This window comes from Pezoporus flaviventris, unplaced genomic scaffold, assembly GCF_033815535.1.
Source record: "Pezoporus flaviventris isolate CSIRO_AGI_PZ_B2104156 unplaced genomic scaffold, CSIRO_AGI_Pfla_v1 ptg000046l, whole genome shotgun sequence".
In the NCBI taxonomy this organism is placed as follows: Eukaryota; Metazoa; Chordata; class Aves; order Psittaciformes; family Psittacidae; genus Pezoporus; species Pezoporus flaviventris.
The window spans coordinates 1,178,933-1,206,057 of NW_026892594.1; the positions used below are offsets into that span (position 1 = coordinate 1,178,933).

General features: G+C 51.4%; 2 protein-coding genes across 6 annotated transcripts in view; one reads left to right on the plus strand and one right to left on the minus strand.

Moving 5' to 3' along the window:
* The window catches only part of FBH1 (F-box DNA helicase 1), a 29,463-nt gene extending 20,237 nt beyond the window's left edge, over positions 1 to 9,226 (minus strand). For 4 of the 5 annotated variants that reach the window (XR_009745994.1, XR_009745993.1, XR_009745992.1 and 1 more), the window contains exons 1-4: positions 9,022 to 9,226; positions 6,311 to 6,469; positions 3,700 to 4,205; positions 1,240 to 1,370 (exon numbers count right to left, since the gene is read on the minus strand). Coding sequence is in view for 2 of the 5 variants with exons in the window: in XM_061467948.1 (XP_061323932.1) it covers positions 1,240 to 1,370; positions 3,700 to 4,205; positions 6,311 to 6,469; positions 9,022 to 9,031 (806 nt within the window). In the remaining 3 variants the exon portion in view is untranslated. The remainder of the gene's footprint in view (positions 1 to 1,239; positions 1,371 to 3,699; positions 4,206 to 6,310; positions 6,470 to 9,021) is intronic. The other variant, XM_061467949.1, reaches the window with a different exon arrangement.
* A 771-nt stretch (positions 9,227 to 9,997) lies between these two features.
* Positions 9,998 to 26,674, plus strand: ANKRD16 (ankyrin repeat domain 16). Its single transcript, XM_061467939.1, has 9 exons — positions 9,998 to 10,071; positions 10,974 to 11,321; positions 11,856 to 12,076; positions 15,788 to 15,830; positions 17,192 to 17,300; positions 18,857 to 19,018; positions 23,660 to 23,738; positions 25,569 to 25,768; positions 26,189 to 26,674. The coding sequence occupies exons 2-8, from the start codon at positions 11,077 to 11,079 to the stop codon at positions 25,727 to 25,729; spliced, it is 1,020 nt and encodes a 339-aa protein (XP_061323923.1). The 5' UTR covers positions 9,998 to 10,071; positions 10,974 to 11,076; the 3' UTR covers positions 25,730 to 25,768; positions 26,189 to 26,674.
* The last annotated feature ends 451 nt before the right edge of the window (positions 26,675 to 27,125 follow it).

The window sequence follows — 27,125 nt, forward strand, 5'->3', positions numbered from 1 at the left end:
CCAAATGCAGCAGCTGCTTGTTGGCACCCTCTTGCTCAGGCTCTCCTCACCTCTTTCCTCCTTTGATGTAACAACCATCTCCCTGCCCTCCAACAGGCAACACTATTCAAGACTGTTCTTCCACCCCCTCTTCCCAGTCCAGCTTCTCCATCTCTTAGTAGAAGGCTATCCCCACCCAGCCTCTCACTTAGCCATCACTTCTCACTTGCTATCAATGATGCAAACTGCAGAAGGGACTTTGGAAGCCAACTGCTCAGTGCAGGGGCAACTTCAAGGTTTGGTCATTTGTCCACTTGAGGCCTGAGCATCCCTAATGATGGAGATTCCCAAGCTCTCTGGGTCAGTGTTTGGCTGCTCTCTTCATATCTAACTGGATTTCCTATATGGAACTTGTGTCCATTGCTTCTTGCCCTCTCACTGTGCACCTCCAAGCATCATGCTCTCTATGGCGTCTTATTAGACACGGGAAGACAGCGATTAGATCCCCTTTCCACCTTCTCTTCTCCAGATTTCATCCTCTACTTGTATATCTCCTCAAACACCATGTTCAGTTTTGGGCTACAGGAAAGACACTGAGGTGCTGGAGTATGTGTCCACGCTGCTGGTGCAGGGACTGGAGCACCAGTACTAAGAGGAGCAGCTGAGGGACCTGGGGGGTTCAGTCTGGAGAAGAGAAGGCTCAGGGGGGACCTGATGGCTCCCTCCAACTGCCTGAGAGGAGGATGGAGCCAGGAGGGGCTGGGCTCTGCTCCCAGGGAACAAGGGATGGGACAAGAGGAAACGGCCTCAAGCTGCACCAGGGCAGGTTGAGATGGAGCTGAGGAACAATTCCTTCCCCAGAGGGTGCTCAGGCATTGGAACAGGCTGCCCAGGGCAGGGCTGCAGTCACCGTCCCTGGAGGGGTTTAAAAGATGTGCAGATGTGGTGCTTGGGGACACGGGTTAGTGGTGGCATTGACAGTGCGGGGTTAACAGTTGGACTCAATGATCTTAAAGATCTTCTCCTAAATGATTCTATGACCAAGTGCTCCAAACAGAACAAGGAAGAGAAAAAGGGAAGTTTTTCACCTATTTCTAGAACCCTTGTAGTGATTTCTATTCATCTTCCTGTCCATCTCCCTCCTGTTTAGAAGACAAACCCATTGCTCTCCTGGCAATTCACAGGCTACAATGGAAGAAGACCCAAAGCAAGGAAGGTCTGAGGATCTACAGGTACAAGTCAATGCTGAACTGGACTCACCTGATCAGCCCAAACACGCATCCTTCCTGCTCCTTTGTTATGGCAAAATCCTGCATGACCTGTTCGATGCTGCGCAGGGCCGTGGCCTCCTTCTTTAGGTACCGATGGTACAGCTTCTTCCAGGGAATGAACTGGAATGTGAAGCACATAGAACCATCTTTCACCTCACAGCACTGGAAAATAGGCTTCTTCTGGCAATAAGCTCATCAACATGACATCCAAAGACCTGGAGTTCAAAACGCCCCTGGAGCTTGATGGAAACACCTAGCATGAGATGGGGAATGGAAGAGGAAGGAAAGAAAGACAGACTTGTTCCTCATAGCCTGCAAACATGCCTATAAGAGGCTGGTTTTAATAGTATTATGGGAACAGGGTGATGCTAGTTCAGTTTCAAAACAAAAACATTACAGGAATGGGAATATTTTCAACACTATTGCACAGAGCTGCTCTGAGTGCTTAAAATCCCTACATCCATGAAGCCTGACCTTCCCGCAGCCTGCTGTTTGGACTTCTTTGGTACAACCACCAGGACCCTGCCTTTTGGGCTGTGTACAGAGCACAGAGCAGATTTGGGAGAGGACTTGAGCACACTGAGCAGTCAATGTATGCACTTGTTAAGCATCGCTAGTTCTTCAGGCTCAAAACGTGCTGCTAAAGCAGAGTGAAGGGCATTGACAGGCTGAGAGCTGGGCTGGTTCAGTCTGGAGAAGGTTCGAAGGAGACCTTAGAGCAGCAACCTGCTCTAGTGGAAGGTGTCCCTACCCATGGCAGGGGCTTGGAGCTGGATGAGCTTTAAGGTCCCTTCGACCCAAGCCATCCCATGATTTTATGACACCTCCTGCATTGCATCCAACCTCACTCATCCCAAGTTATCAGCAAGGCACGAACTAGAACATGGACCCCAGGAAAACCTGGGCTGTGATCAGTGCCCCCTGGCTCTGTGCCAGGCTGAGGAACCTCTTTGTACCAGCTGAGTGTTTCCAGTGCGAATGGAGCGAGCTGAGCAGCTCTGGCTGCCTCTGAGTCACCTCTCGTTGGATGCAGAGATCTCACTGCAGCCAAAAGGGGGTCACCACTGTTTGTACTGTGAGAGCCTCGACTGCAGATGGATCCAGCTCCACACAACCAGAGCTAAAAGCATTTCCTCTAAAGCCATTTGACTACAAGAGACACCACACACACAGGCTGGGGCATGGGACATCCACCAGCCACAAGAGGACACTGCCCAGTCTGGAGCCAGTGTCCTGCATGACCCCTGTCAGATAGAAAGGAAGATTGTGTGCAGTCTTACAGGATGCTCTATCCATGTTATGGGAAGTACTAAAAGATGTTAGCGATTTAGCTTAAATAAGTAAGTTTTAATTGTTTGAGTCAGAGTATTGTGTGGTTCAGGATGCTGTTTGCTCAGCTTTAGCTTTACAAAGCAGCTAGGTTGGCCAAAGCCTTAGGCCAGAAACTGTGGACTTTCACCAAGAGATGCTTTCAGCTGGAATAGAGTTGGTTTTCCCAGTATTATCCCCAGAAGCTGGCGCAGTGCTGTGTTTTGTCTTTAGTGTGAGAAGAATGTTGTGATTACACTGATGGGTTTAGTTGTTGCTAAGTCCTGTTTATCCTGAGTCCAGGACTTCTTCAGTGTCCCATGCTCTGCCATTCAGCACAAGAAGCACAAACCAGAAGATAAGGAGGCTCCTGCTGTCTGCAGGAGCTGGAGCTCCACATGATAACAAGAGCTGCATCCAGCTCTGGGGCAGCAGCACAAGAGGGATATGGAGCTGTTGGAGCAAGTCCAGAGGAGGCCACAGAGATGCTGCGAGGGCTGGAGCAGCTCTGCTCTGGAGCCGGGCTGAGAGAGCTGGGCTGGGTCAGCCTGGAGAAGAGAAGGCTTCTGAAGGGGAGACCTTAGAGCAGCTCCAGTGCCTAAAGGGGCTCCAGGAAAGCTGGAGAGGGGCTTGGCCTGTAGGGACAGGCCAAGGGGAATGGCTTTAACCTGCCAGAGGGGAGACTGATATCAGACATTAGGAAGATGAACCTGAAGCAGGAGGAAGAAGCACATCTGAGCGTGAGTGAGGAGTCAAAAGGGGCACCCATGGGCTCACTGCAGCCACCCGCTGCAAAGGGACACTGGTCCCAGCAGTTAAAGTCCCAGCTGCTGTGTGTGTGATCCCTTGGGTGGTGTGTGAATGCTCAAGCAGCAGCTTCTCCCTAAAATAAGAGGGCATCAAGGGAAGTTACACCAGTATTGATTTTCCAATAGAGGCTGGCATCCAAAGATGCCACTGGGGTCCAGAGGACCACAAATTGACAAAAGAAGACAGGATGTGGGCATTAGGAACAATAAACAATTTAAAGAGAGAGACACAGCACGGATGCTCCTACAGCATGTGTAGCCACAAGACTAAGAGCAGAGCAGAAGAGTAGGAGAGGGAAGAGGCTCAAATCAATATCACAGCAAGTCCTTACCAGTGGATCACTGACTATGTCCCTCCAGCAGTGACACACCAGGCTCAGGTTCTGATACAGATCAATCACTGGTAGGAAAGCAAAGATGTTCCTAAGGACTTCGACAGGCAGCATATCAATATTTCCCTGAGGCACTTCCCAGGTCCGAGTCCCCAGGAGTCCATAGTGCGTATCAGGGACTGGCTCAATTTCCATATCATCAAGTTCCTGCTTGATCCAGCTGTGTTCTGGATGAACCACCAAGGGCTTCTTCTCAGGTTCAGCCCACAAATCATGCTCTGGCTTGAGGGTACCTGCAGCGGACAGAGGCCGCTTCCTGGAGCTTTCCTTAGGAGCTGGTATAAAGTCCTCATCCTCCAGAAAAGCAGAGTCATTGCTGAAGGAATCATCAGCAAAGGTGGGATCCAGAAGCTCTTCTTTGATTCTCCTGTCCTTCGTCCCACCAGCAGCCACCTGTTGTGTCCCAGGGACCTTGAAGTAATCAGCGATGTTGAGCTGACCTTGGCCTGCAGAAAGAGAAAGAACACGAGTGGGGTGAAGAAGAACAAGGGCAAAGCACACTGCTTCTGAGCTAAAAAGGAGCCCAAAGGTTGTGTAAGGTGGTGGTTATCTCCACAGGGCTCCTCATAGGTGTATGAGCTTCCTACAGGTGAACTATCCTGCTTCATGGTGCTTTCCTGGCAACTTAGGCAATTCAACAGAACAACGTCCATCTCTTTCCACTGTCTACAAGAAATGAGAAGGAAACAAAGGCAAGGCTTGAGCTGTGGTCGTGTTCCTCAGTCTGAGGTTGGGCTCCCAGTCGTTATCACTGGTTTTCACCTGGTGAGAAGGAGACTAAGATATTAGAAGAGCTTCAAGGTTTAACTACTCTGCATCATGAGGTCACAGCACCAAGCCTCTGCTGCTCCTACCACGGTATAAGAAAGACCAATGCCTTTAAAAGGATAAACAGTGATTTCTTGCCTGGCTGCGCTGGGGACCATAAAGGAAACTGAAACTTGGCAAGAGACTGCTCTCAGCAGCCTTTCCTTCCTGACAGCCACACAGTCCCTGTAGCACAGCCTAGAGTTATCAGCACTGATAGGATTCTTCTGTCCTTCTCCCAGAATACCCTGATGCTTGGCTGAGAAGCAACTCGAGAAGAAACAAATCGCAAGCAGCTACTGCTGATGCTTGATGCTTCAGGATGCTCCTGAAGGTGAAGCTGAAAGAGGTCTGATTTGAAAGACACTGCGTAAAATGAACAGGGAACGCTCGTGTCCAATAGTCTAAATCCTGCAGCATCCAAGATAATGAGGTATTTTAAAGTGAGACAGTCAAACGTATCACTGCTATGAAGTGGAGAAGTCTGAACACAGAGTCCAGGACTCTGATGTCTCGTCCGGCCTCACTTCAATCTGTGAAGCGAGTCACCTTACACCAAGGTACAGAGAGATTCCCAAGCATCACAGGGAAACACCACAGTGCTCCTAAGTCTCATCTCCACAGTGACCAAGGCACTGAGGAATGATTCAGGATATAGTTCTTCTTTGCTTTCTACCTGTCTCCTCAGCCACACATGTATGTAGCATCTCCAAGCTGGGTATCCCAATGTTTCCCACTCCCAGGAAAGCTGCAGATCATTAATATCAGCAACACTTTAGCATCCCATGTACCTAATCAACTCATTATTAGTTAATAACGACCCTAAAGAATATCCAGAAACAGGAATCACATCATTAATAGTTTCTAACAGGAGTGTTCCTCAGGGAGAGCTGCTGCTCTTCACAGGTAGTCTCCAACAGCTAAACACAAGAGACATGGTGGCATTTCTGGTGTGAGGAGAGACTAAACACATGCAAAGACAAACCTGACCCCCATAGACGGAAGCAGTCACAGAATCTCTTTCTGTAGCTACCTGGTTTTGCAGAGGCAGAGATTAACCCCGGTTTTGCCACGCAACACTCAAAGCCAACCAATGTCTTCTATTTGGCACTACTCCCCTTCAGTTTTGGTCCCCGCTGTCTCAGTTGTGGTCCCCACAATCTCAGTTTTGGTCCCTGCTCTACAAAAGAGATGTGGACAGGCTGGAGACGAGCCACAAAGAAGATCCAAGGACTGGGAAGCGTGTGAGGAAAGGCTGAGAGAGCTGGGGCTGTTTAGCCTGGAGAGAAGAAGGCTCTTATCCCCTCCTTATCCCCACCATCCAGTGTTTAAAGGGTGATACAAAGACGATGGAGACTCCCTTTGTACAAGAAGTCCCATGGAAACGACAAGGGGTGATGGCACAAGTTACTCCTGGGGAGATTCCAACTGGACACAAAAGGAGAATTTTCCACCATGAGAACAATCAGCCATTGGAATAATGTCCCCAGGGAAGTGGTGGATTCCCCAGCATGGACACTGCTAAGATTGGGCGGGACAGGGTGCTGGGACATCATGTCTAGGTTGTGCTTTGCCAAGAAAGGTTGGACCAGCTGATCCCTGAGGTCCCTTCAAGCTGGGACTCCATGACTCCAACCAGCACAAGCGCAGGGATGGATTACACAACGCCCTTTTGCCCCACACTGTACTACCAGCACTGCTCTCCCCCAGACCCCTCAGCCTTCAAACCATTCAAAACCGGTACCTCCTCGATGTCTCCGTGTCCGGTGGCTGGGATGGAGGCCCCTGTTTACATCTCCTCTGCTTTGGCTTTGACTCAATGGCTGCGTCAGGGAAGATGAACCTTCAGCAAGAGCTTCGCACTCCTGGGCTGTCAGATGGGTTTTCTTGAACCTCTTCTCTGCTTTGCCAACAGGCAACAAAAAACAGACCCCGAAGTATAAGCAAAGAACAGAATAAACCCCATGGCTCTGACAGAGGCATAAAACCAGTTTCCCTTTGGAGCTTCAGCCAGAAGTTTCTCCAAATAAGTCACAACTGGTTTGGGTTGGAAAGGACCTTAAAGCTCACCCAGTTTCAGCCCCTGCTACCCGCAGGGACACCTTCCACGAGAGCAGCTTGCTCCAAGCCCCCGTGTGCAACCTGGCCTTGAACACTGCCAGGGATGGGGCAGCCACAGCTTCTCTGGGCACCCTGTGCCAGCGCCTCAGCACCCTCACAAGGAAGAGCTTCTGCCTTATCTCCAACCTGAGCTTCCCCTGTTTCAGTTTGAACCCATCACCCCTTGTCCTATCACTCCAGTCCCTGATGAAGAGTCCCTCTCCAGCATCCTTGTAGCCCCCATCAGACAGTGGAAGCTGCTCTGAGGTCTCCACACAGCTTCTCTTCTCCAGGCTCAACAGCCCCAGTGTTCTCAGCCTGTCTTCATATAGGAGGTGCTCCAGCCCCTGATCATCCTCATGGCCTCCTCCAGACTTGCTCCAACAGCTCCATGTCCTTCTGATGTTGGGGATACCAGAACTGCACACAGTGCTGCAAGAGGAGTCTCATGAGAGCAGAGCAGAGGGGCAGGATCCCCTCCTTTGAGGTGCTGCTCATACTCCTTTTGGTGCAGCCCAGGATAGAGTCACAACAGAAGCTCATACAATGCTCTGCTGAGGAGCTAAGGAGGGCAATGCATCACATCAGGGCGACACATCTGCAGTCACTGCAACAGCGACTTCACCCCAGGTCCCCTCTCCTGCGTTGTACAAGGCTTCAGAACAAAAGGGGACAACATAAAACCAGAACCCTTGCAAGCTTTGTGGCTCTCTCTGTAATACCATATAATACCAACAGCAATTGTGTAACAGCAAAGCATCATTAGGAGGACGCTGAGGCAGACTATGAAGGCTGAACTGTGCCATCACACAACAGTGATTCACCCAAGGAAGGTCAGAACCAACATTCAAACACACAAACTTGAGCCTCTCACAAACAGATCCAGCTGGGATCCTCCACTAAGGAGGAATCACAACCCCCTCACAGAACAGTGCTTCCCCACGAGGATGGGTAAGAAGCAGCACAATCTGTGTGAAGAGTTAAGAAAACCTTACTTGAAACGTGCACGAGCTCCTCTCTTCCATGCACAGGGGAGCCAGCAGGAAAGGAACACAGAATGCAACTCACTGCTACCAGAAACGCTCACGGGAAACCCAAAACGATGGCACAGGACGGGCTCTCTCCTGACTGAGCTGCCAGCAGAGCACTGCTCATGCAGGTTCACTTCTACTTTCCTACTATGCTGTGGTGCAGAGGATAAAGTTCTCTAACGTGTCTATGGCAGCCGCAAGTGATGGACTGATCCCATCCAGCAGGATCCAAGGGTCAGTTCATGACACTGCTTCCTGCCGTTCAGCCACGTCAGCACAGCAGAAAGGATGTTTTCCGACTTCATGCTCTCAGAACACAGCAAATGAGCCTTGAAACAGCAAATGAGGCAAGAAGATAAAAAGCAATGCAAGCCAGTCCTGCGACACTCAGGGACATGGGTTAATGCTTAGCCTCGATGAGCTTCAAGGTCTTTTCCAACCTAAAAGATTCTTTGATTCTATGATTCTACTTCAAAATGGTTTTTCTCACCCAAAATGAAAACCTTCTTTTGGATTAAGCAGTGCAAAGCATTAAAGGGCCCCAGTTCTCTGAAGCACACAGAGACTGCAGATGTCAGAGCTGAGGTGCCTGCTCAGTCCAGTCCTGGAGTTGTCAGACACAGAAAGTTCTTGCACAAGATCAGAACTGAGGGCAAAACCACTGCTCCCTTGATGCCAGGACAGCAAAACCCCACAGACCAGGACCATGGCAGAGGGTTCAAGTGCACAAACCCAACACAAGATAACCCATGTACTGCACACCAACAGTGTGAGCAGCAGTGAGCACCCCCCTGCAGCCCTGATCCAGCTCTGGGGCAGCAGCACAAGAGGGACGTGGAGCTGTTGGAGCGAGTGCAGAGGAGGCCATGAAGATGCTGCGAGGGCTGGAGCAGCTCTGCTCTGGAGCCAGGCTGAGAGAGCTGGGCTGGGTCAGCCTGGAGAAGAGAAGGCTCCTGAAGGGGAGACCTTAGAGCAGCTCCAGTGCCTAAAGGGGCTGCAGGAAAGCTGGAGAGGGGCTTTGGACAAGGGCCTGTAGGGACAGGCCAAGGGGAATGGCTTTAAGCTGCCAGAGGGGAGACTGAGATGAGCTCTTAGGCAGAAGCTCTTCCCTGTGAGGGTGCTGAGGCGCTGGCACAGGGTGCCCAGAGAAGCTGTGGCTGCCCCATCCCTGGCAGTGTTCAAGGCCAGGTTGGACACAGGGGCTTGGAGCAAGCTGCTCTAGTGGAAGGTGTCCCTGCCCGTGGCAGGGGCTGGAACTGAAGGTGCTTTAAGGTCTCTTTCAACCCAAATCAGTCTGGGATCCCACGACCAACTCACGCTTCACCTGCACTCATGTTTTTCCCCTTTTCTCCAGTTTTCCCTTTAGTGACAGGAGGTGACACATGTGCTGAGCAATCGTTGCGTTACGAAGCCCCATCACCATTCATGGCTTCCATCACTGAGGAGGACGCTGAGGATCAGAGCCAGTCAGCCACAGGAAGATACTCCAGCTGCGAAGTGAGAGGATCAGCCTCAATACCAATGGTGCCCCTTATTGCAATCCCTCCTGTGTTAAGGAGCCTCCCCTATTATCAAGCCCCACCCCATGCCAAGGGCCCCCTCACTGCTAAAGACCCCCATTACCAAGCCCCCCCATTATGAACCCACCACAATACCAAGGGTCCCCATAACAAAGTCTCCCCCACGCCGAGGAGACCCCCCAATTACCAAGCTCCTCCCGTTATCAAGGCCCCCCATTACCAACCCCTCCCCATGCCAAGTTCCCCCCAGTGCCACTGCCCCAAGGCCAAGGACACCCCCATCACCAATCCCTTCCCATTATCGAGCCCCCTCCACTGCCAAGGCCCGCCCACAACCACGGAGCCCCCCATTACCAGGCGCCCCATTCAGCCTTAGCCCCGCCTTACCCCCCATAGCCGCCACAGCTCCCGCACTTCCCGCGCGATTTCGCCAACCCCGCCCATTTTCGCCCTATCCACCAATAAGAGAACGCGCCTAGCCCGGCGCTAACCGCGCGATGCCTCAGGCTCCGCCCCTCTGAGCCCTTTTGGCCAATCATAAGCAGCGCCGAGAGTGACGATGCCCAATGGCGCGGCACTTCCGTGTTCGGGAAGTAAACAACGCGGTGGGGCCGCTTCCCTCCCCTCCCCTTCCTGGCATTCCCGGTGTGACGTCACGGCCGGAGGGAAAGGCCGGATCCTGGATTTGCTGAGGGAACCGGGTTTTCCCGCGGGAGACGGAGAATTCCCGGTTTTCGGGAGGGAAAAAGGGAGTTTCAGGTTTTCCTGAAGGGTAAGGGGGCGTCTGGCTTTCCCGAGGGAAATGAGTGGTTTTCCAGGGGAAACGGGAAAATTCAGGTGTTCCTGACGGAACGGTGGATTTCTGGATTTGCTGAGGGCGCAGGTGATTTTCCGAAGAGGAAAAGGAGTATTTTAATTTCCCGGGGGAGAAATGGAAATTCCCAATTTTCCTAAGGGAGAGACCAAATGCTGCTTTTCCAGATGGAAAGGGGAAAGTTACTTCTTCCCTGCGGAAGCAGCTCGCTTCTTGTTTTCCCAAGGGAAAAGGAAGATTGTGTTTTCCCTGTGGGAAGAGGCGGGTCTCTGGCTTTCCTGAAGAAAAGGGAATTCCAGGTTTCCTGGAGGGAGAGCTGGGTTTCTGTTTTTCCTGATGGAAATGTCCGGGTTTCCTGAGAGAGAGCCCCTTCCTGGTTTTCCTATGGGAAAAGAACTTTTTCCCCTCGGAAACTTCAGGTTTTCCAGGAGAAGTTGGTTTCTGTTTTTCCCACAAGAAAGGCATTTTCTGTTGTTCCTGAGGGAAAAGGGGATTTCTGTTGTTCCCAAGGGAGCAGCCAGTTTGTGTTTTTCCTAAAGGAAAAGGACATTTCTGGTTTTCCTAAGGAGGAGATTACCTTTTTCCTAAGGGAAAGGCCAATTTCTAAGCTTCCAGACTGAAAATGAAATTACTGGTTTTCCAGAGGCACACACCTTGTCCTGGTTTTCTGAGGGAAAATTAAATGTATTTTCCTAAGGGATAAAGGAGTTTCTATTTCTTCTAAAGGATGGGCCACTTTCCGCTCTTCCCAAGGGAATTTCTGGTTATCCTGAGAAGCCGGTTTATGGATTTACTGATGGAAAAAAGGAATTCCTGTTGTTTCTGGAGCTAGAGGTTGGATTCTTTTTCTCCTATGGGAAAAAGTGATCTCAGTCCATCCCACCCCAGGCAGCAGCCATCGGATTGAAACCATCATCCTGATTTTTCCCTCTTTTCCCCCAGATCTCCAGCTGTGGCGGAAGGGGAGAAGCCGAGGCGGCTCCTCCGGCTGGTGCAGGAGGGACGCCTGGATCTCCTCCGGGATGAGCTGCATCCGGACAATGCCATGGACCTGGAATTGCAGCCCTGGCGCTATGGGCGCCTGGGGGACACGCTCCTGCACCACGCTGCCCGCTGCGGGCACTGGGATGTCCTCACCTTCCTGGTGGAGGACCTGGGCATGGATATTGAGGTGGTCAACGGCGACTACAAAAGACCCCTCCATGAAGCAGCCTCCATGGGCCATGAGGAGTGCGTGTCCTTCCTTCTGGAGAGAGGAGCCAGCGTGGACTGCTTGAAGAAGGCAGACTGGTAGGAGGCTGGGTGTGAGGTGGAGGGATACCTGGAACGGGTTTGGGTGCAGGAGGTGTCAGTCAGCATCATGGAATGGTTTGGGTTGAAAGGACTTTAAAACTCACCCAGTTCCAACCCCGGCCACGGGCAGGGACACCTTCCACTAGAGCAGCTTGCTCCAAGCCCCTGTGTCCAACCTGGCCTTGAACACTGCCAGGGATGGGGCAGCCACAGCTTCTCTGGGCACCCTGTGCCAGCGCCTCAGCACCCTCACAGGGAAGAGCTTCTGCCTAAGAGCTCATCTCAGTCTCCCCTCTGGCAGGTTAAAGCCATTCCCCTTGGCCTGTCCCTACAGGCCCTTGTCCAAAGTCCCTCTCCAGCTTTCCTGGAGCCCCTTTAGGCACTGGAGCTGCTCTAAGGTCTCCCCAGAGCCTTCTCTTGCTCCTTCAGCCAGCAAAGTTTCCTACTGCCTCTCAGTAGAGGATCAAAAGCCATCAGGTTCTTAGGGCACAATCTCTCAGGTTATTCTCTTTGCCTCTTTTTTTCTCTCAGGACTCCCCTCATGATGGCTTGCACCAGGAAGAACCTGGAGGTGATCAAAGCTCTCGTGGAGCACGGAGCCAACCCGCTGCTGAAGAATAAGGATGGCTGGAATTGCTTCCACATTGCGAGCCGGGAGGGCCATCCCCAGGTCCTCAGGTACCTGCTGGATGTGTCCCCATGCAGCTGGGACACGGAGAGCACGATAAAGAGAACACCTCTGCACACAGCAGGTAAGAGTATCCCTTTGCCATCAGATAGGTTAGATGAGAAGAAAGGGGGCAGTGGAGAACCAAAAAGGGCTTTTTTTTTGGTTTATGGTTAGTTTGGAAAAGCCAAGTGTGGCCTGTCCTGATACAAAACCACAGGGAAACAGTTTAATATGAAGTTATTGCAATTAAATGGAAGAGGGTAATGGTGGGAGTTAGTGGGAAACTTGCCTCTCTGAAGGTCAGTGCTCTGCTGCCTCTTTGCAGGGTTTCCCCTCAGGACAAGCACTCATTTTAGTTGCTTTCACATAAATAGCAAGAATTAGCTTTCATGGTTCTTAATGGTGCACCAAAGACTGAGTTTGTGAGGTTGGGGGATCCTCAGTTCCCATTTCAGTGGCTTTTGCCTCTGCTCGGACCATGTTTTTGTGGTGAGTAACAGTTCTGTTCTCTTGGGAGCAGTGGATCCATCCCAGGAGCACTCATGGTGTCCCACTGACTTTGGCCTCCTTGGAGCAGGGTCTTGGTCTCCGTCTCTGCCTCCCTGGGGCAGATATGCTCAAGCTCCTGTGGCTCAGAACATCTACAACGCTCCAAGCTTATCCTGGCATTTTAAATGTCCTGAAAGCAGCAGAGCTGTTGAGAGGCACCTTTTGGGATCTGTCTGTTGAGAGCCAGTTGTAACAGCCTGCTTTATCTTGTTGTAAGGTTTTGTAAGAGAAATACCTCTCAAAATGATCTTTTGTCCTCTGAGTACTTGCTGGATTAGGTCATTATTGAATCATAGAATAGTTATGGTTGGAAAGGACCTTAAGATCATCCAGTTCCAACCCCCCTGCCATGGGCAGGGACACCTCACACTAAACCGTGTCACCCAAGGCTCTGTCCAGCCTGGCCTTGAACACCACTAGGGATGGAGCATTCACAGCTTCCCTGGGCAACCCATTCCAGTGCCTCACCACCCTAACAGTAAACAACTTCCTCCTTCTATCCAATCTAAACTTCCCCTGTTTAAGTTTGAACCCATTACCCCTTGTCCAAATCAGCAATCAGAAGAGATATGGGGTCTCCAGGCATAACCTCAAGAAGAATCGTCACAGGTCATGGTACTCTCACATAAGGAGGTTGTATCTAGTGAGAAATCCAGGTGGCCTTTCTGCAAAGGAGAAGGATTGTTCCTGCTGGGAATACTCAGGAACTGTTGTTAGGGTTGTTCAGTTCCCCTTCTCTGCCCCTTTCATTGGTTTTAAAGGACACATCAAGGGAGTGAACTGGTTTGAAGAACCTCAAATGACGTCAGGCATGGTGGGGAGCAGAAGGGCAGAGCTGGCTGAATGGTTGCATTTGGTTTCTGGCTTTCTGACTCTTTTATCTTTGAGATGGAGTGATTCATGTTAATGAATCCATCCATAATTCATGGATGATGCACAAGATGGGCCTCAGTTAAGTTCTCAGAGTCTTAATAAGTTGAATGGCCCAATGCAGAATTAAGTTGGTCCTGCCTTAGAGAGTATTGGGTCTGGTTTCCCCCAAACTTGTCTGAGTTAGGCAGTGCAGGTAAAGCATGGATGTTCCCAGAGCTTAAATCCCTTTAGCTCTGCTCTTAGGAGCTGCAGTGAGGTTGGAGGGTGATGGGAGAGGTGTGTGACACCAAGCCAAGGTGACATTGTGGGGCAGGTCAGGGCTGGAGGGTGCATGGAGGAGGAGGTTGACCTGAATCTGAAACATGTAGGGATCAGGATGTGTTTCCCTGGGCTTGGCACTGTCTGCAGGTTGAGTGTGAGGAGCCACTGCTCAAACCTGCAGCTACCAAAACTCATTTCCTAAAGGATTTAATAGGGATTGACTCTCTGGAAAGACCCGAGGTGTTGTGAGGAGACCCCTGCTGTGCTGTAATGAATCTGTTGGGTATGTTGCTCCTTGCTGTCGCTCCCATTCCTTCTCCAACCCTCACTAGCTGCCCTGTGCTCATCAGCTGTGACAGCCCCAGCCCAGGAGCATTGTCTGTGCCTTAGTCCTTGTGTTTGACCTGGGAATGATGATGAGTTGCTTGATGTTTTCAGGCTGGGTGGCGAGGAGCAGGGTGTGTGAATGGGATGCTGATCCTTGTGTATCTGCGTGTTCTCCTGCCCCTGCTCAATCCCAGCTCTTGTGCTTCCATGTCTAGGCTGGTAAGATGGGCTCACAGCCCCCTCTTAACCTTCTCCCCGCACAATCTGGGGGTTGAGGGTCTGGGGACAGGGTCGGGAGCAGGATGAGCCCTGTCCTGAGGAAGAGGGGTGCTTCTGACCTTGAGCTTGATCTCCTCCCTGCCTGATAGCACTTGGAATATGGGGGTACAGACAGTGATGGTGGGATCCGGCACCCAGTTCTCGCTGCTTCGTAGAGGTGTTTTCCCTCTGTGTCCCCTCCCGTGTTTGATTTCCACTGTGGCCAAGCCCTCATGCCATGATTTGGGTTGATTCCTAGTTATTTCACTGGTCCAGATTAGACCTTGACCACAAGGTGGGGGAGCAGCAGCCGGTGGGGGAGCAACTGGGCAGCAGGAAAACCTGGAGCTGCTTAAATCACCTTTGTTCCCAGCATGGTTGTAACCCAGGGTGATGCTGGAGGCTGCTGCTGGGTGGGTGCTGGTGCCAGCACCTCCACACACCCCACCATAAAGCCCAGTTACATGGATACAGCTCCTGAGGCAGGGGTATGGACAAGGGGCTGGAGATGATGCTGGGGGAAATCATGTCAAGACCAAGTGCTGTCTCAATGAGTTGACATCCCAAGGGTGTGGATATGAGCACGTTAACCCATGACCAGGCCAGCTGGCTTCCTGGCACAGTTATCCCTGCCTAATCTTCTCCCCTGTGCAATCCTTTTTCATGTTGATTCCTTAAGCTTTGCTGCTTCATGTATCCGTAGCCTGAGGCAAAGAGAGCAAATGGCCAAGATCTGGGAGGATGGGAGCCCTTCCTTGGGTTTTCAGAGAGCAGCTATTGTGCAGCTGTGTCTGAAGGTTATTGCTGGTAACACACATGTGCCGGGGGCCGTTCTTCCCTCACACACAGTTAATAGCCTGTTGTAGCAGCTCTGGGCTTGGTCTGCTGTGGTTTTGCCTTTAATGTGTTTCATTTGGTTTGCAAAATGACCTGAAGGGGGGCGGGGGGGAAGCCAAAAAGGCAGATCAAGGTTGTCCTGACATTGTAAGAATATAATGTGTATTACTACATCACTGTAATACAATGTCAGTGTGGTTTGGTTTTATTATCAGGGCCTGATGTTCAAATCCTCCCCCACTGTTGTTGTTTTTCCTCAGAGATGCTGCTGTCTGGGTGAGGATTCTTCATTAGGATGATGAGACGGGAGTGATGAGTAGTGGCTGAGAAGGGGCTGGAAATACTATCCAGCTTTTCACCAGCTCCTTACTCTGTGTTCATCCTGCTTCTCCCAGATTTCACTCCAGGGATTACCAAATACTTGCAAGAAGAGATCTTTGTGTCAGCTTAATTGCTTGTACTCAGCAGGTAGAGGCAAGTGGTGCTTTTTCTGTGGTTTATCTGGTGTTTTCCTATAGGATCAGGGGAAGGGAAGGCTCGAGGTATGGAGAAAAACCCCAAAGCTTTGAATTTAAAGCCTCTTGGAAGCCATTCCCTCATTGTCAGTAAGCCAAAAAGGTCAGAAAGGTGATTGTGTTTCACTGTATGGCATGAAAGCATAAATCAGTGGCGTTTCTCTCTCTCGTAGCAATGCACGGCTGTTCCGACGTTGTGGAGCTGCTCCTGGTGCGGTAAGCAGGAATTCTCCCAGCTCTTCCCCACCTCCCATCCACTGTCAGGCTCACTCCAGCCACCAGGACACAAAAAGGCATTCATTCTATTCGGGAAGCCTGGCTGCACAGCTGCCCTGCATGCGATCCCGAGGCTGTGTCCATTTCCTCTGGGATTTTTCACAGCTGGTTAGAGCCCTCTGAGACACGGGTGCTCTCTGGATAGGCTCTGACTTGGCTATGACATAAACCCTGGTTGTGTAACAGCTCCTTTTCTGTGCTGATTCATTCCCAGTGTGTCCAAGGCCACATGATAACAACAAAACACTTTTCTGACAGCTCAGTTCTGGGTGCAGCTGCTCCAGAGCCATAGAATCACAGAATCAACTGGGTTGGAAAAGCCCTTTAAGCTCATCCAGCCCAACCGTTCCCAGCACTGCCAAGGCCACCACTAACCCATGGCACTGAGGCCTCGTCTCCACGCTGTGTGAACACTTGCAGGGACGGTGACTGCAGCCCTGCCCTGGGCAGCCTGTTCCAATGCCTGAGCACCCTCTGGGGAAGGAATTGTTCCTCAGCTCCATCTAAACCTGCCCTGGGGCAGCTTGAGGCCGTTTCCTCTTGTCCCATCCCTTGTTTCTTGGGAGCAGAGCCCAGCCCCTCCTGGCTCCATCCTCCTGTCAGGCAGTTGTAGGGAGCCATCAGGTCCCCCCTGAGCCTTCTTTTCTCCAGACTGACCCCCCCAGGCTGGGCTTAGCTCCCAGGCTTTCTTCTCAGGCTGTAGCTCCCAGGATACTGCTGTGAAATGGCTTAAATCAGCTTTAAATCTCATCCTGACCCTGAGACCTTCCAAACCAGCACTGCCAGAGCTGGAGCAGCTTTCCCTGGGCATCACAACCATAGCTCCTCTTAACCAGCTCATCCCAGCCTTAATTCCTGGCCAGGCTTGGCCCAGCATAAACATATTCCTGTGATGTGAGCCAGGATTTGCATTTTAATTCAGCCTTATTTCAATGGAGCTTTAATCTGAGTGAGATCTCTGGGCTTTGATTTTGTATGGGGTGGTCTTACCTGAGGATATGGCTTTGTCCTCTGCCTCTTACCTCAAACACATCCTGGTTTTGGGAGGCAAGGGAAATCATCTGTAGAGCCTTGGCTTTCCTGTAGCAAGCCGCATTAGCTGAATACCAGATCTCTCACCCCAGAAAACCCCAGCATACCACATCCAGTCCATAAAGCAGTGAGATAGGTTTATCCATGGTGTATGCCATTTCCAAACCCATCCACAAATAGTCTCCCACCCCAACAGTGCAAAGCAACTCATACAGGAAGGATTTTGGAGCCAGCAACAACTTTGTCCTGGCTTTTTCCTTCCCTCCCAGGTGCCACTACAAACCTGACAGCAGGGATAAATGTGGAGTCACTCCCTTTATGGATGCTGTCCAGAACGGGCACATCAGCATTGCCCGGCTGCTCCTGGAAAAACACCAGGTAGGTGCCAGAAACCTCAGCTCCCTCCTCCAGAACCTGACCCAGAACTGCCAGGACAGGTAATCCATGTGTTCCTGTGGAGCAGATTCCCAACGTGTAAAGAAGTGAATTGCAAAAGAAGGGGAATTTCCCCTGGAGATGAGCACCAGGACTTAACTTGTAGTGCAGATCCTGCCCTGTGGCAGAGATACATCCCTGTAGCTGGTGAATGGGGATGGAGACACAAGGCAGTGGCAGGAGGGGACAGGATTTGCTGTGTCAAAGCCAATACCAGCACTGGGGAGTGCCAGGGCTCAGTGTGGTGGTGGCTCTGGTGGCAGTGCTGAGGGTGGATAACACTGAGATGTCCGGCTCTGCCTCCCTCTCTCATGGCAGCTGCTGTTCTCATGTTATCTCCCAGTAATCCCTGGTTTTCTCCAGCACACAAGGCATAAAGGAATGTCATCAGAGCCAGTTGTACATAGCAGGAACCTGACCACTGCCTTCTTATTGCCTGCTGGGTTGCTGTGAGATGGCTGGAGCCCACCACAGAGGTGGGGTTGTGCCTCTTTGTCTGCTTTGCCTCTCCCCTGCACCAGATCTGGTGTTCATTGGGCACCATCGTGAACCAGTGCACGTCACTGGCCTGGCAGGATGGCAAAACCAGTCATAGAATCACGGACTCAATCTGTTTGTGCCACACTGGGAGGTGGAATTGGCCACCTGAGCCCCCAGCATGGCACAGAGCGGGCCAGGGAAGGGGGTACCACACTTCTCAAAAGCATAAGCTTTGGATTTACTCAGCTGTAATACAGAGATGGTTTGATGCCCATGTTGTGTTTGAGTGCGTAGATGCTTGCTGGCTTCAGATGTTCTTGTGCTTCTCTTTGCTCATCTGGCCCTTACAGGATGAAGCACTTGTGAAGGGTGGTTATATTCATAGTCCCACGTTTCAGGCAGTGAAGATGGAACAGTTGATTTGATTTGCTCCTTGTGATGCCCTGGCTTAGTGCCATGAAGCAGCACTGGAAACACTAATGGCAGTGTTGCTACCTTTTAGGATTATAAAACCATGAGTCAGGCCCACTAGACTTCAAGAGGGTGTATTATACCCTTTAAGATGAGTGTACTCACTGTGTATTACTTCTGTTACCCTTCTTTATTTAGTGTCATTGTGGTTGATGGTCAGAGACTCACAGAAGAGATCTCATAAGGTCGTCCAGCCATCTCCCTGTCTCTACCTGTTTTCAGCTGCTTCTGCACCAGCACAGCAGTTGGAGATGGGTTGTTTCTTGCTGGTTTGAAGAGCTAAACCCCCTTGTATGTGCTCCAGCAGAAGAGAGAATTGGCTTTGCTCTTTTTTGGTACTAGTTTTGCTTATCTCTTAAGATCAGCAGAAAGCCTGCTCTGGTCTGCAAATGGTGGTGCCACCAACAGCAGTGATCCTGCTGGGGACATCCCACATGTTCATCACCATGGCCGTGGCAAGCAGACAGGATTCTGCTCCAGCTGTGATTGTCCTTGAAGGTTTGGCCAAGCTGTTCATTGCTTTTCCTTTCCCTTTTCTCCTATTCCAGGCCTGTCCTACAGCCATGGATGCGCTAGGTGCTCAAGCTCTGCACAGGGCAGCAGTTACAGCACAGGATGAAGCTATCCAGTTTGTTGTCTCTGAGCTGGGTGTTGATGTCAATGAGAGAGCGACAGCCCTGCAGCTCACAGCACTGCACTATGCAGCCAAGGTTTGTCACTCTACAGCATCTCTGCCAGTTTGTTGTGCTACAAGCAGGCATCTAAACCAGGCTGGCTTCAGTGTTCACCTCTGATGGAGCATTTACACTTCAGCTCATCCTCTGTCACTGTCTGCTCCTGACCAGTCCCATACCCTATTTAATGGGTTTTAGACCCTCATGAAGTGTGTCCAGCTGTGCACAGGGATGGTGAGTATCAGTTGCTCTGTTCACCACCCTCCAGCCCACACCATTGACTGTGCTGAGGGTTAATGAGCCCTCTTGCCTTGCACGTGACTGTGCAGGAGTGGAGGTGGGTGGTGATGGGACTCAACTCACCACTCATCCAGTTGGCTGTGCCTTGTATAGGGCTTGACCCACACTCTGACTCCAGTCCACTGCCTTTGGACCAAAGTGCATAGTGTAGGGAAGAGAGCTTAAAGCTTCTCCAGCTCCAACCCCTGCCACGGGCCGGACACCTCACACTAGAGCAGGTTGCTCCAAGCCCCTGTGTGCAACCTGGCCTTGAACACTGCCAGGGATGGGGCAGCCACAGCTTCTCTGGGCACCCTGTGCCAGCGTCTCAGCACCCTCACAGGGAAGAGCTTCTGCCTTATCTCCAGCCTGAACTTCCCCTGTTTCAGTTTGAACCCATCACCCCTTGCCCTGTCACTACAGTCCCTGATGAAGAGTCCCTCTCCAGCATCCTTGTAGCCCCCTTCAGACACTGGAAGCTGCTCTGAGGTCTCCACACAGCTTCTCTTCTCCAGGCTCAACAGCCCCAATGTTCTCAGCCTGTCTCCATACAGGAGGTGCTGCAGCCCCTGATCATCCTCATGGCCTCCTCTAACAGTTCCATGTCCTTTTTATGTTGGGGACACCAGAACTGCACACAGTGCTGCAAGTGGGGTCTCATGAGAGCAGAGTAGAGGGGCAGGATCACCTCCTTTGACCTGCTGATTATGCAGAAGAGAGTCCAGCCTGCTCGTTGTTGGGAGCTGTTGGTACCAGCACCTCATGAGTTGTGGCAGCTCTTCACCAATGTCTCCTCACTCACCTGGCAAAAGAGATGTGGATGGAGTGCTGTTCTGATTTCTTTGTCTGTCTTCAGCCCTGGTGGTTTGGGTCCCAGTGGGTCAGCAGCCACTCTCCGTGTCAGCAGCATCCTGGACGGAAGATGTGCTGTGAAACAAGTTTGTCCCAGCAGGTTGGAATCTGGCTTGTCCATGGCCAGACATGAGAAAGGAAAGGAGAAGAGGTGGAGGGAGCTCCTGATGCTTGTCTCTGTCCTTCACTCCAAGCTGTTTTGAATTCCAGGCAGCAGGAGTTGTTTGAGCTTTCTCCTCCTCTCATCTCGTATCTGTGCAGGAAGTGGGTCCTGATGCGCTGTGGATCCTGCAACGCTCCCTGTGAGTGCAGAGCCCATCCCAAAAGCACGAACCAGGATCCCTCCTAGGAGCCTGCTGCCTCCCTTATGCTTGGTGCTGTCACAGCAGTGTGCAGCATGCTAGCTGCCAGCAGCAAGGGGAGGTCCCTGCTCCGATCCCTGCGTGTTAAACCCTGTGAGCTCTAACATGCAGCATTCAGAGCCCAGTCTAGACTTGCAGTGGGAATGAAGCAGCACAACCCAGCGCCCCGCTCCCACAAAAGCATCAATGACACTTACTTGGAGTGCTGGCAACAGCATTCTCCTCCAGCAGGACCCAGCCGGGCCATTTGCTGGCTCCCACAAAAGAGGTCTTTCTCCCAGCTTCTCTTCCTCGTGCTCTAAGAAGCCACGTTGAAAGCCCTTTTGGTTGCCAAGGGTGCGCTCAACAGCAAGGCTATTGGGGAGTATAATGTGCCTTGGAGAAGATCCCAGCTCTGTCTTGGGGAGAGATTTGATGCGTTTCTCTTCCTTCCCGAGGCTCGGTGTCACTTTATATTTACAGCATCATTTGTTTGGCTGGTGGGTTGATGGGGTTTTTAGTTCTTTTCTTATTACTTTGCATTTATAAATATATGAAAATCAAATCATGCTTTCAACTCCGTTTGCTGCCAAGGCTGTGGCAGCTAAAGCAGCTCCTGGCTCACTGTCTTTGCTACATACAGCAGGCAAATGGGAGCCTTGAGCAGGGGAGGGGAAGATGCTACTGAGTCGTATGATGATGATGGGGGGGAAAAGAGGGGGTGTTAGGGCTAAAAATAAGAGCCTTCCATTCTCATACTACACAACAAAGACTAATTCATTGCACTGAAGCCATCATTACAAAGTCAGGCGTGTTATTCAGGGAGAGAGGGTTTATTTATGGAGAAGGGAGCGGAGAGGAGGGCTGTGGGGGCTGTGCTGCATCTTCCCCTGCTGCGTTTTAAATTGGCTGCTGGCAGGGGGAAGGCAGAGGACGCTGTGAGTGGTGACGGTGTGTGAGTGAGCGTGGTGTTCTGCTTCTGCTCACAGGGAGTTACAAATACCAGAGTAATCCTTGAGGAGATGCTGGTGCTGAGGGTGCTGTGGGATGCGCAGCAGTTCACATCATAGGATCATGGAATCAACTGGTTTGGAAAAGCCCTTTAAGCTCATCCAGTCCAACCATTCCCAGCACTGCCAAGGCCACCACTAACCCATGGCACTGAGGCCTCGTCTCCACGGTGTGGGAACACTTGCAGGGACGGTGACTGCAGCCCTGCCCTGGGCAGCCTGTTCCAATGCCTGAGCACCCTCTGGGGAAGGAATTGTTCCTCAGCTCCATCTAAACCTGCCCTGGTGCAGCTTGAGGCCGTTTCCTCTTGTCCCATCCCTTGTTCCTTGGGAGCAGAGCCCAGCCCCTCCTGGCTCCATCCTCCTGTCAGGCACTTGTAGAGAGTGACAAGGTCCCCCCTGAGCCTTCTCCAGACTGAACCCCCCAGGGTCCCTCAGCCATTCCCCATCGCACTTGTGCTCCAGGCCCCAGCTCCGTTGCCCTTCTCTGGCCCCACTCCAGCACCTCAATATCTCTCTTGTAGTGAGCAAGTTCTGCTCCCTGAGCTGAAATGCACCATGGTAGGAGCTCTTCTAGGTCCCTGTGGTACTTGGAAGTGAATTTACAGTGTAGGAAAACAGGGCTTTTTGCTGACATTTGGTCCTTTTGTCAGCTGGTAGCCAGTTCTGGAGGGGAAATCAGGGATCCTCCACTTGTGGGACCTGCTGAAGTTAAAAGCAGTTTAATTGAGTTTCTTCACTGGCAGTGAGGACTGGAGAGGCAAAGGCAGGATCAGGGGACAAATTAGTGCCCTAACTTCTGTTAAGAAACACCTTTAGGTTGTGTCACCCGGTTCTCCAAGGTCCTTTCTGTATTAACTCCTCCAGAGCCACACTGGGAGACAATCCTCCCGATTCCTCATGCCTCCAGCTGTGCAAGGTGGATCTATGGACCACAATCAGAAGGATCATACGGGACCTACAGGTCTAAAAGCAGATCTGAAGCTGGCTGGATCTGGACTGGGTTATGTGTCTATCACATGGCTCCTGCCAAAGCATTGCTCAGTGTTTGGTGGTGGAGCTACCACCACCACAGACAGCTCTGCACTTTGATGTGATTTTAAGGACTATTGGACATAATTGAACACTTTTGATTTTAAAGCATTGTGTTAAATGTTTGAGAGAAAATGATAAAATCCCAGAATGGTTTGGGTTGGAAAGGACCTTCAGATCATCCACGTCCAACCTCTTCCACTAGAGCAGGTTGCTCCAAGCCCCTGTGTCCAACCTGGCCTTGAACACTGCCAGGAATGGGGCAGCCGCAGCTTCTCTGGGCACCCTGTGCCAGCGCCTCAGTACCCTCACAGGGAAGAACTTCTGCCTTAGATCTAACCTGAACTTCCTGTTTCAGTTATGCTCCTGGGATGCCTCTTGCTGGGTTGAAATTGCTTTCAGGCCATGCAAGATGTGCAGGCACACTGACTGAGGGTCAAACTCCCAACTCCTCTCATGCGCTACCAGTGGAAGGGATGCAGAAGGTGTCTGGTGGCATGTCTCTGGCCACCTCCCATAGGACAACAGCAGTGTGTTTGCTGTACCTGGACCATCCCTGCCTAAAAGCCCTGATGGAAGAGAAGAGAAGCTGCTTGGTGACCTCAGAGCAGCTTCCAGTGTCTGAAGGGGACTACAGGGATGCTGTAGAGGGCCTCCTCATCAGGAACCGTAGTGATAGGACAAGGGGTGATGGGTTCAAACTGAAACAGGTGAGATTTAGGCTGGATATAAGGCAGAAGCTCTTCCCTGTGAGGGTGCTGAGGCGCTGGCACAGGGTGCCCAGAGAAGCTGTGGCTGCCCCATCCCTGGCAGTGTTCAAGGCCAGGTTGCACACAGGGGCTTGGAGCAAGCTGCTCTAGTGGAAGGTGTCCCTGCCTGTGGCAGGGGATTGGAACTGGGTGAGCTTTAAGGCCCTTCCCAACACAAACCGGTCTTGGACTTTATGACCCTGATTTCCTTTGGAACCTGGAGCAGCTCTTGGTAGCTGCACATCTGACCATGACAGATGAGGTTTGTGTCTATGCCCTTCCAGCTGCCATATGCGGTTAGGACCAGCTCCCTTGTGGCCTTCTTTCTCTTCAGGCCTGTGTTATTTCTGTTACATGCATAGTTGGGAATTGCACGTTGCTGACTCTTCCTTGTGTCTGTGCTCGCTGCTGCAGGAAGGACACGCACGCACCATCCAGACACTGCTGTCCCTTGGTGCTGATGTCCATGCAAAGGATGGGAAGAGCCGTACAGGTAAGGCTCCTCTGAGCTATTTGTTCACCCTCTGTATGACAGCAAGAGCGAGCTTTAATAACAAGCCCAACCTCAAAGCAGCCCACACTGTGTCTGTGAGGAGATGCTAGAAGCGTGTATGCAAAAGATTTGGAGCAGCCTGACATGTGAAGCCTGGGGGTTTTCTTTGCAGCTTTCATTCACTGGCTCTCTTCCTGCTGGACTGCTGATGCTGAATTGCCAGCCTGCTCTGGGCCTTTCCCCAAGGGGGATAGAACCCAGATGCTAATTTCTCTGTACCCAGCTGCTTCCTTTGTATGGAACTCTCAGGACCTTCATATCTTTGATACTCCTGCCTGGCCATCAAATTGGGTTGAAATTAGCCACTCTGAAACCATTAGGATGGGCAGACAAATAGGATTCCACAAGCTCTCAAGCCTCAGTTCCTCAGCAAACTGCCTAGGAATGGCTTATAGCAAATAATGAGAGCTTGAACGTGAATATAGTTGCTATAGTAATGCCAGGGAGTTGGCATTCCCAGCGTGAGAGTCTGAGGCATCTCTTGTATCACGTCTCCCTCTGACAAACCCTCCCCTATATATAAATGGTTTCAGCTATTGCTGAGATTGGCAACTTTCCCATTTCTCAGGTTTGCTTCATGCCTCGCTTCACTGGCGACCATCTCCCCCTCCAGTGCCTCGGGGAGTAAAGCTGAGCTCTTCTGACCATGTCCACATTTGGGGTGGCTCCTTGTGCCTGTCAGCTGCCCAGCACCTGTGCTGTAAGGGAGCTAGAGCACTCCAATGTGGAGACAGGCTGAGAACAGGGGGACTGTTGATCCTGTAGAAGAGAAGCTGTGTGGAGACCTCAGAGCAGCTTCCAGTGTCTGAAGGGGGCTACAAGGATGCTGGAGAGGGACCTTTGTAAAGGACTGGCCCCTGATTGTGCAGGTTTAGTCATCCCATTCCTGCTGTAGGCATACATGGCTGCAGAAGCTGAGTCCTGCTGTGCCATTCCTTGTGCTTGGCTGGGTGTTGCAGCTGGGAAAAGTCATCTTTCACCCTCTGTGTGTTCCCTTGGCTGGCTTTGTTTCCTTCTATGAAAATCTAATGCTTGCATCTGGAGCAGGCTGAGGCCAAACCCACAGGGCAGTATCAGCTCCTGTGATGGCACACAATCATGGAATGGTTTGGGTTGGAAGGGAGCTTAAAGCTCATCCAGTTCCAACCTTCCAGGGTTGGAACACCTTCCACTAGAGCAGGTTGCTCCAAGCCCCTGTGTCCAACCTGGCCTTGAACACTGCCAGGGATGGGGCAGCCACAGCTTCTCTGGGCACCCTGTGCCAGCGCCTCAGCACCCTCACAGGGAAGAGCTTCTGCCTAAGAGCTCATCTCAGTCTCCCCTCTGGCAGCTTAAAGCCATTCCCCTTGGCCTGTCCCTACAGGCCCTTGTCCAAAGCCCCTCTCCAGCTTTCCTGCAGCCGCTTTAGGCACTGGAGCTACTCTAAGGTCTCCCCTTCAGGAGCCTTCTCTTCTCCAGGCTGACCCAGCCCAGCTCTCTCAGCCTGGCTCCAGAGCAGAGCTGCTCCAGCCCTCGCAGCATCTCCATGGCCTCCCCTGCACTTGCTCCAACAGCTCCACGTCCCTCTTGTGCTGCTGCCCCAGAGCTGGATCAGGACTGCAGGGGGGGGTCTCCCCAGAGCGCAGCAGAGGGGCAGGATCCCCTTCCTGAGCTGCTGCTCGTGCTCTGGGGGTGCAGCCCAGCACACAGGGGGGTTCTGGTCTCAAGCACACACTGAAGCCAGGTCATGGGAAGCTTCTCGTAAACCAACACCATCTTGTTCCCCCACAGCTCTACATGCAGCCTGTGCTGGGCAGCAGGCGGATGCCGCACGGATCCTGCTCCGCGCTGGGCTGCAGGACACCCCGGATAGCACAGGCATGCTGGCTCGGCAGCTCGCAAGGAAGCCAGATGTCATCCAGGTTTTCCAAGATGCAGATGTCAGCACATGAGATGTAATGGGAAAGAGAAGCCTGTTTGATCTCAGTGTGGTATGTTAGTTATCACTTAAAAACTGTTCAGATTTAAGCAGACCTGTTTAAAATGAGGGGATTTTTGCCCAAGGATTGAGTAGAGAAACAAAGTTTGACGCTTGGGAAATATGGGAGAAAATGTGTTTTAAATAGGATTATGTCAAAATGATAGTCAGAATCCCAGCCTGGTTTGTGTTGGAAGGGACCTTAGAGCCCATACAGTTCCAGTCCCCTGCCACAGGCAGGGACATCTTCCACTAGAGCAGCTTGCTCCAAGCCCTGTGTCCAACCTGGCCTTGAACACTGCCAGGGATGGAAGCATGCTTTAAATAGGATTATCTCAAAAAGATAATGGATGTGGTGGGTCTGGGCTATCACGCTCCTGTGCTGACCCTATTGTAAATTTATGATTATTCTTCTTTCCCTTCCACATTTCAGGGCTGAACTTCACCTCTTCCTGTGCAGCACCCAACACATCCAAACAGCTAAGGCCCCAGCTCCATGCAGGATAACCAAGGAATGTGCTCAATGGGCTACTGTTAGATGACTTCTGGGCACCTGCATGGTTTGAATCTCCTGGGATGTCTCCTAAGCTAGAGTTTACTGGGAGGTAGGCATACAATGGACATCCTGAGGGAGAAGATGCACCTGAAGCATTGATTTTTATAGCCCTTTATAGACCTGCTCACCACTAATCTCTTCAGTTGCTTTGCGTGGCCACCTCTTATGATAGCCCCTGAGCGAGGCTGAGCGTGAGCAATGAGCCCTTGGTGACTCTTCGTCAGGTTTGAGCTGCAGAGGACAAGAGTAGGGAGCCTTCAAGCTTCATCAGCCTATTTCCTGTGGATCCCAGAGGCATCTGAAGTCAATAGTAAGACCTCAACCTTACAATGACATCATGGGTTTTTGGATCAGAGTGGAAAATAGAGGAAAATAGAGTGGAAAATTTGTTATTCCGCTCTTGCTTGGCACTTCTCATCACTGATGAACTTTACATAGTTTTTTTGAAGTGTATAAGGAAATGGGTTAATATTTAATGTAGCCAATATCTCTAATGGCCTGGAATACATGTGAAGGTGAGAGCTCCTGTTGCTCTTTGGTTTTATTTGTATGTATCTGGAATGATGAGGTCATTTTTGCATAGACCCATGGCACACCACTGTCTGTAGGTAATATCAAGACATAAAAGCCAAAAGGATTCTGCAGGTCTGATGATAGCAGATGCTAAAAATCAGGCCTATAACTGAGCGAGCTGGGCTATAACACGAGCCCAAGCCGTGGTGCTCATGTTAAGGTTTAATGCACAACCCATGTGCTCCCCAGTGGTGGTAAGATGATGCTGAGCTGTGTTGGAATGAGGAATTCCCACCCCATG

Excerpts from the sequence above, each read along its gene's own strand:
- ANKRD16 (XM_061467939.1), top strand. The coding sequence starts at position 11,077 with ATGGACCTGGAATTGCAGCCCTGGCGCTATGGGCGCCTGGGGGACACG. Across the intron at positions 11,322-11,855 it reads TGCTTGAAGAAGGCAGACTG|GACTCCCCTCATGATGGCTT; the intron begins GTAGGAGGCTGG and ends TTTTTCTCTCAG. Across the intron at positions 23,739-25,568 it reads GGATGGGAAGAGCCGTACAG|CTCTACATGCAGCCTGTGCT; the intron begins GTAAGGCTCCTC and ends GTTCCCCCACAG.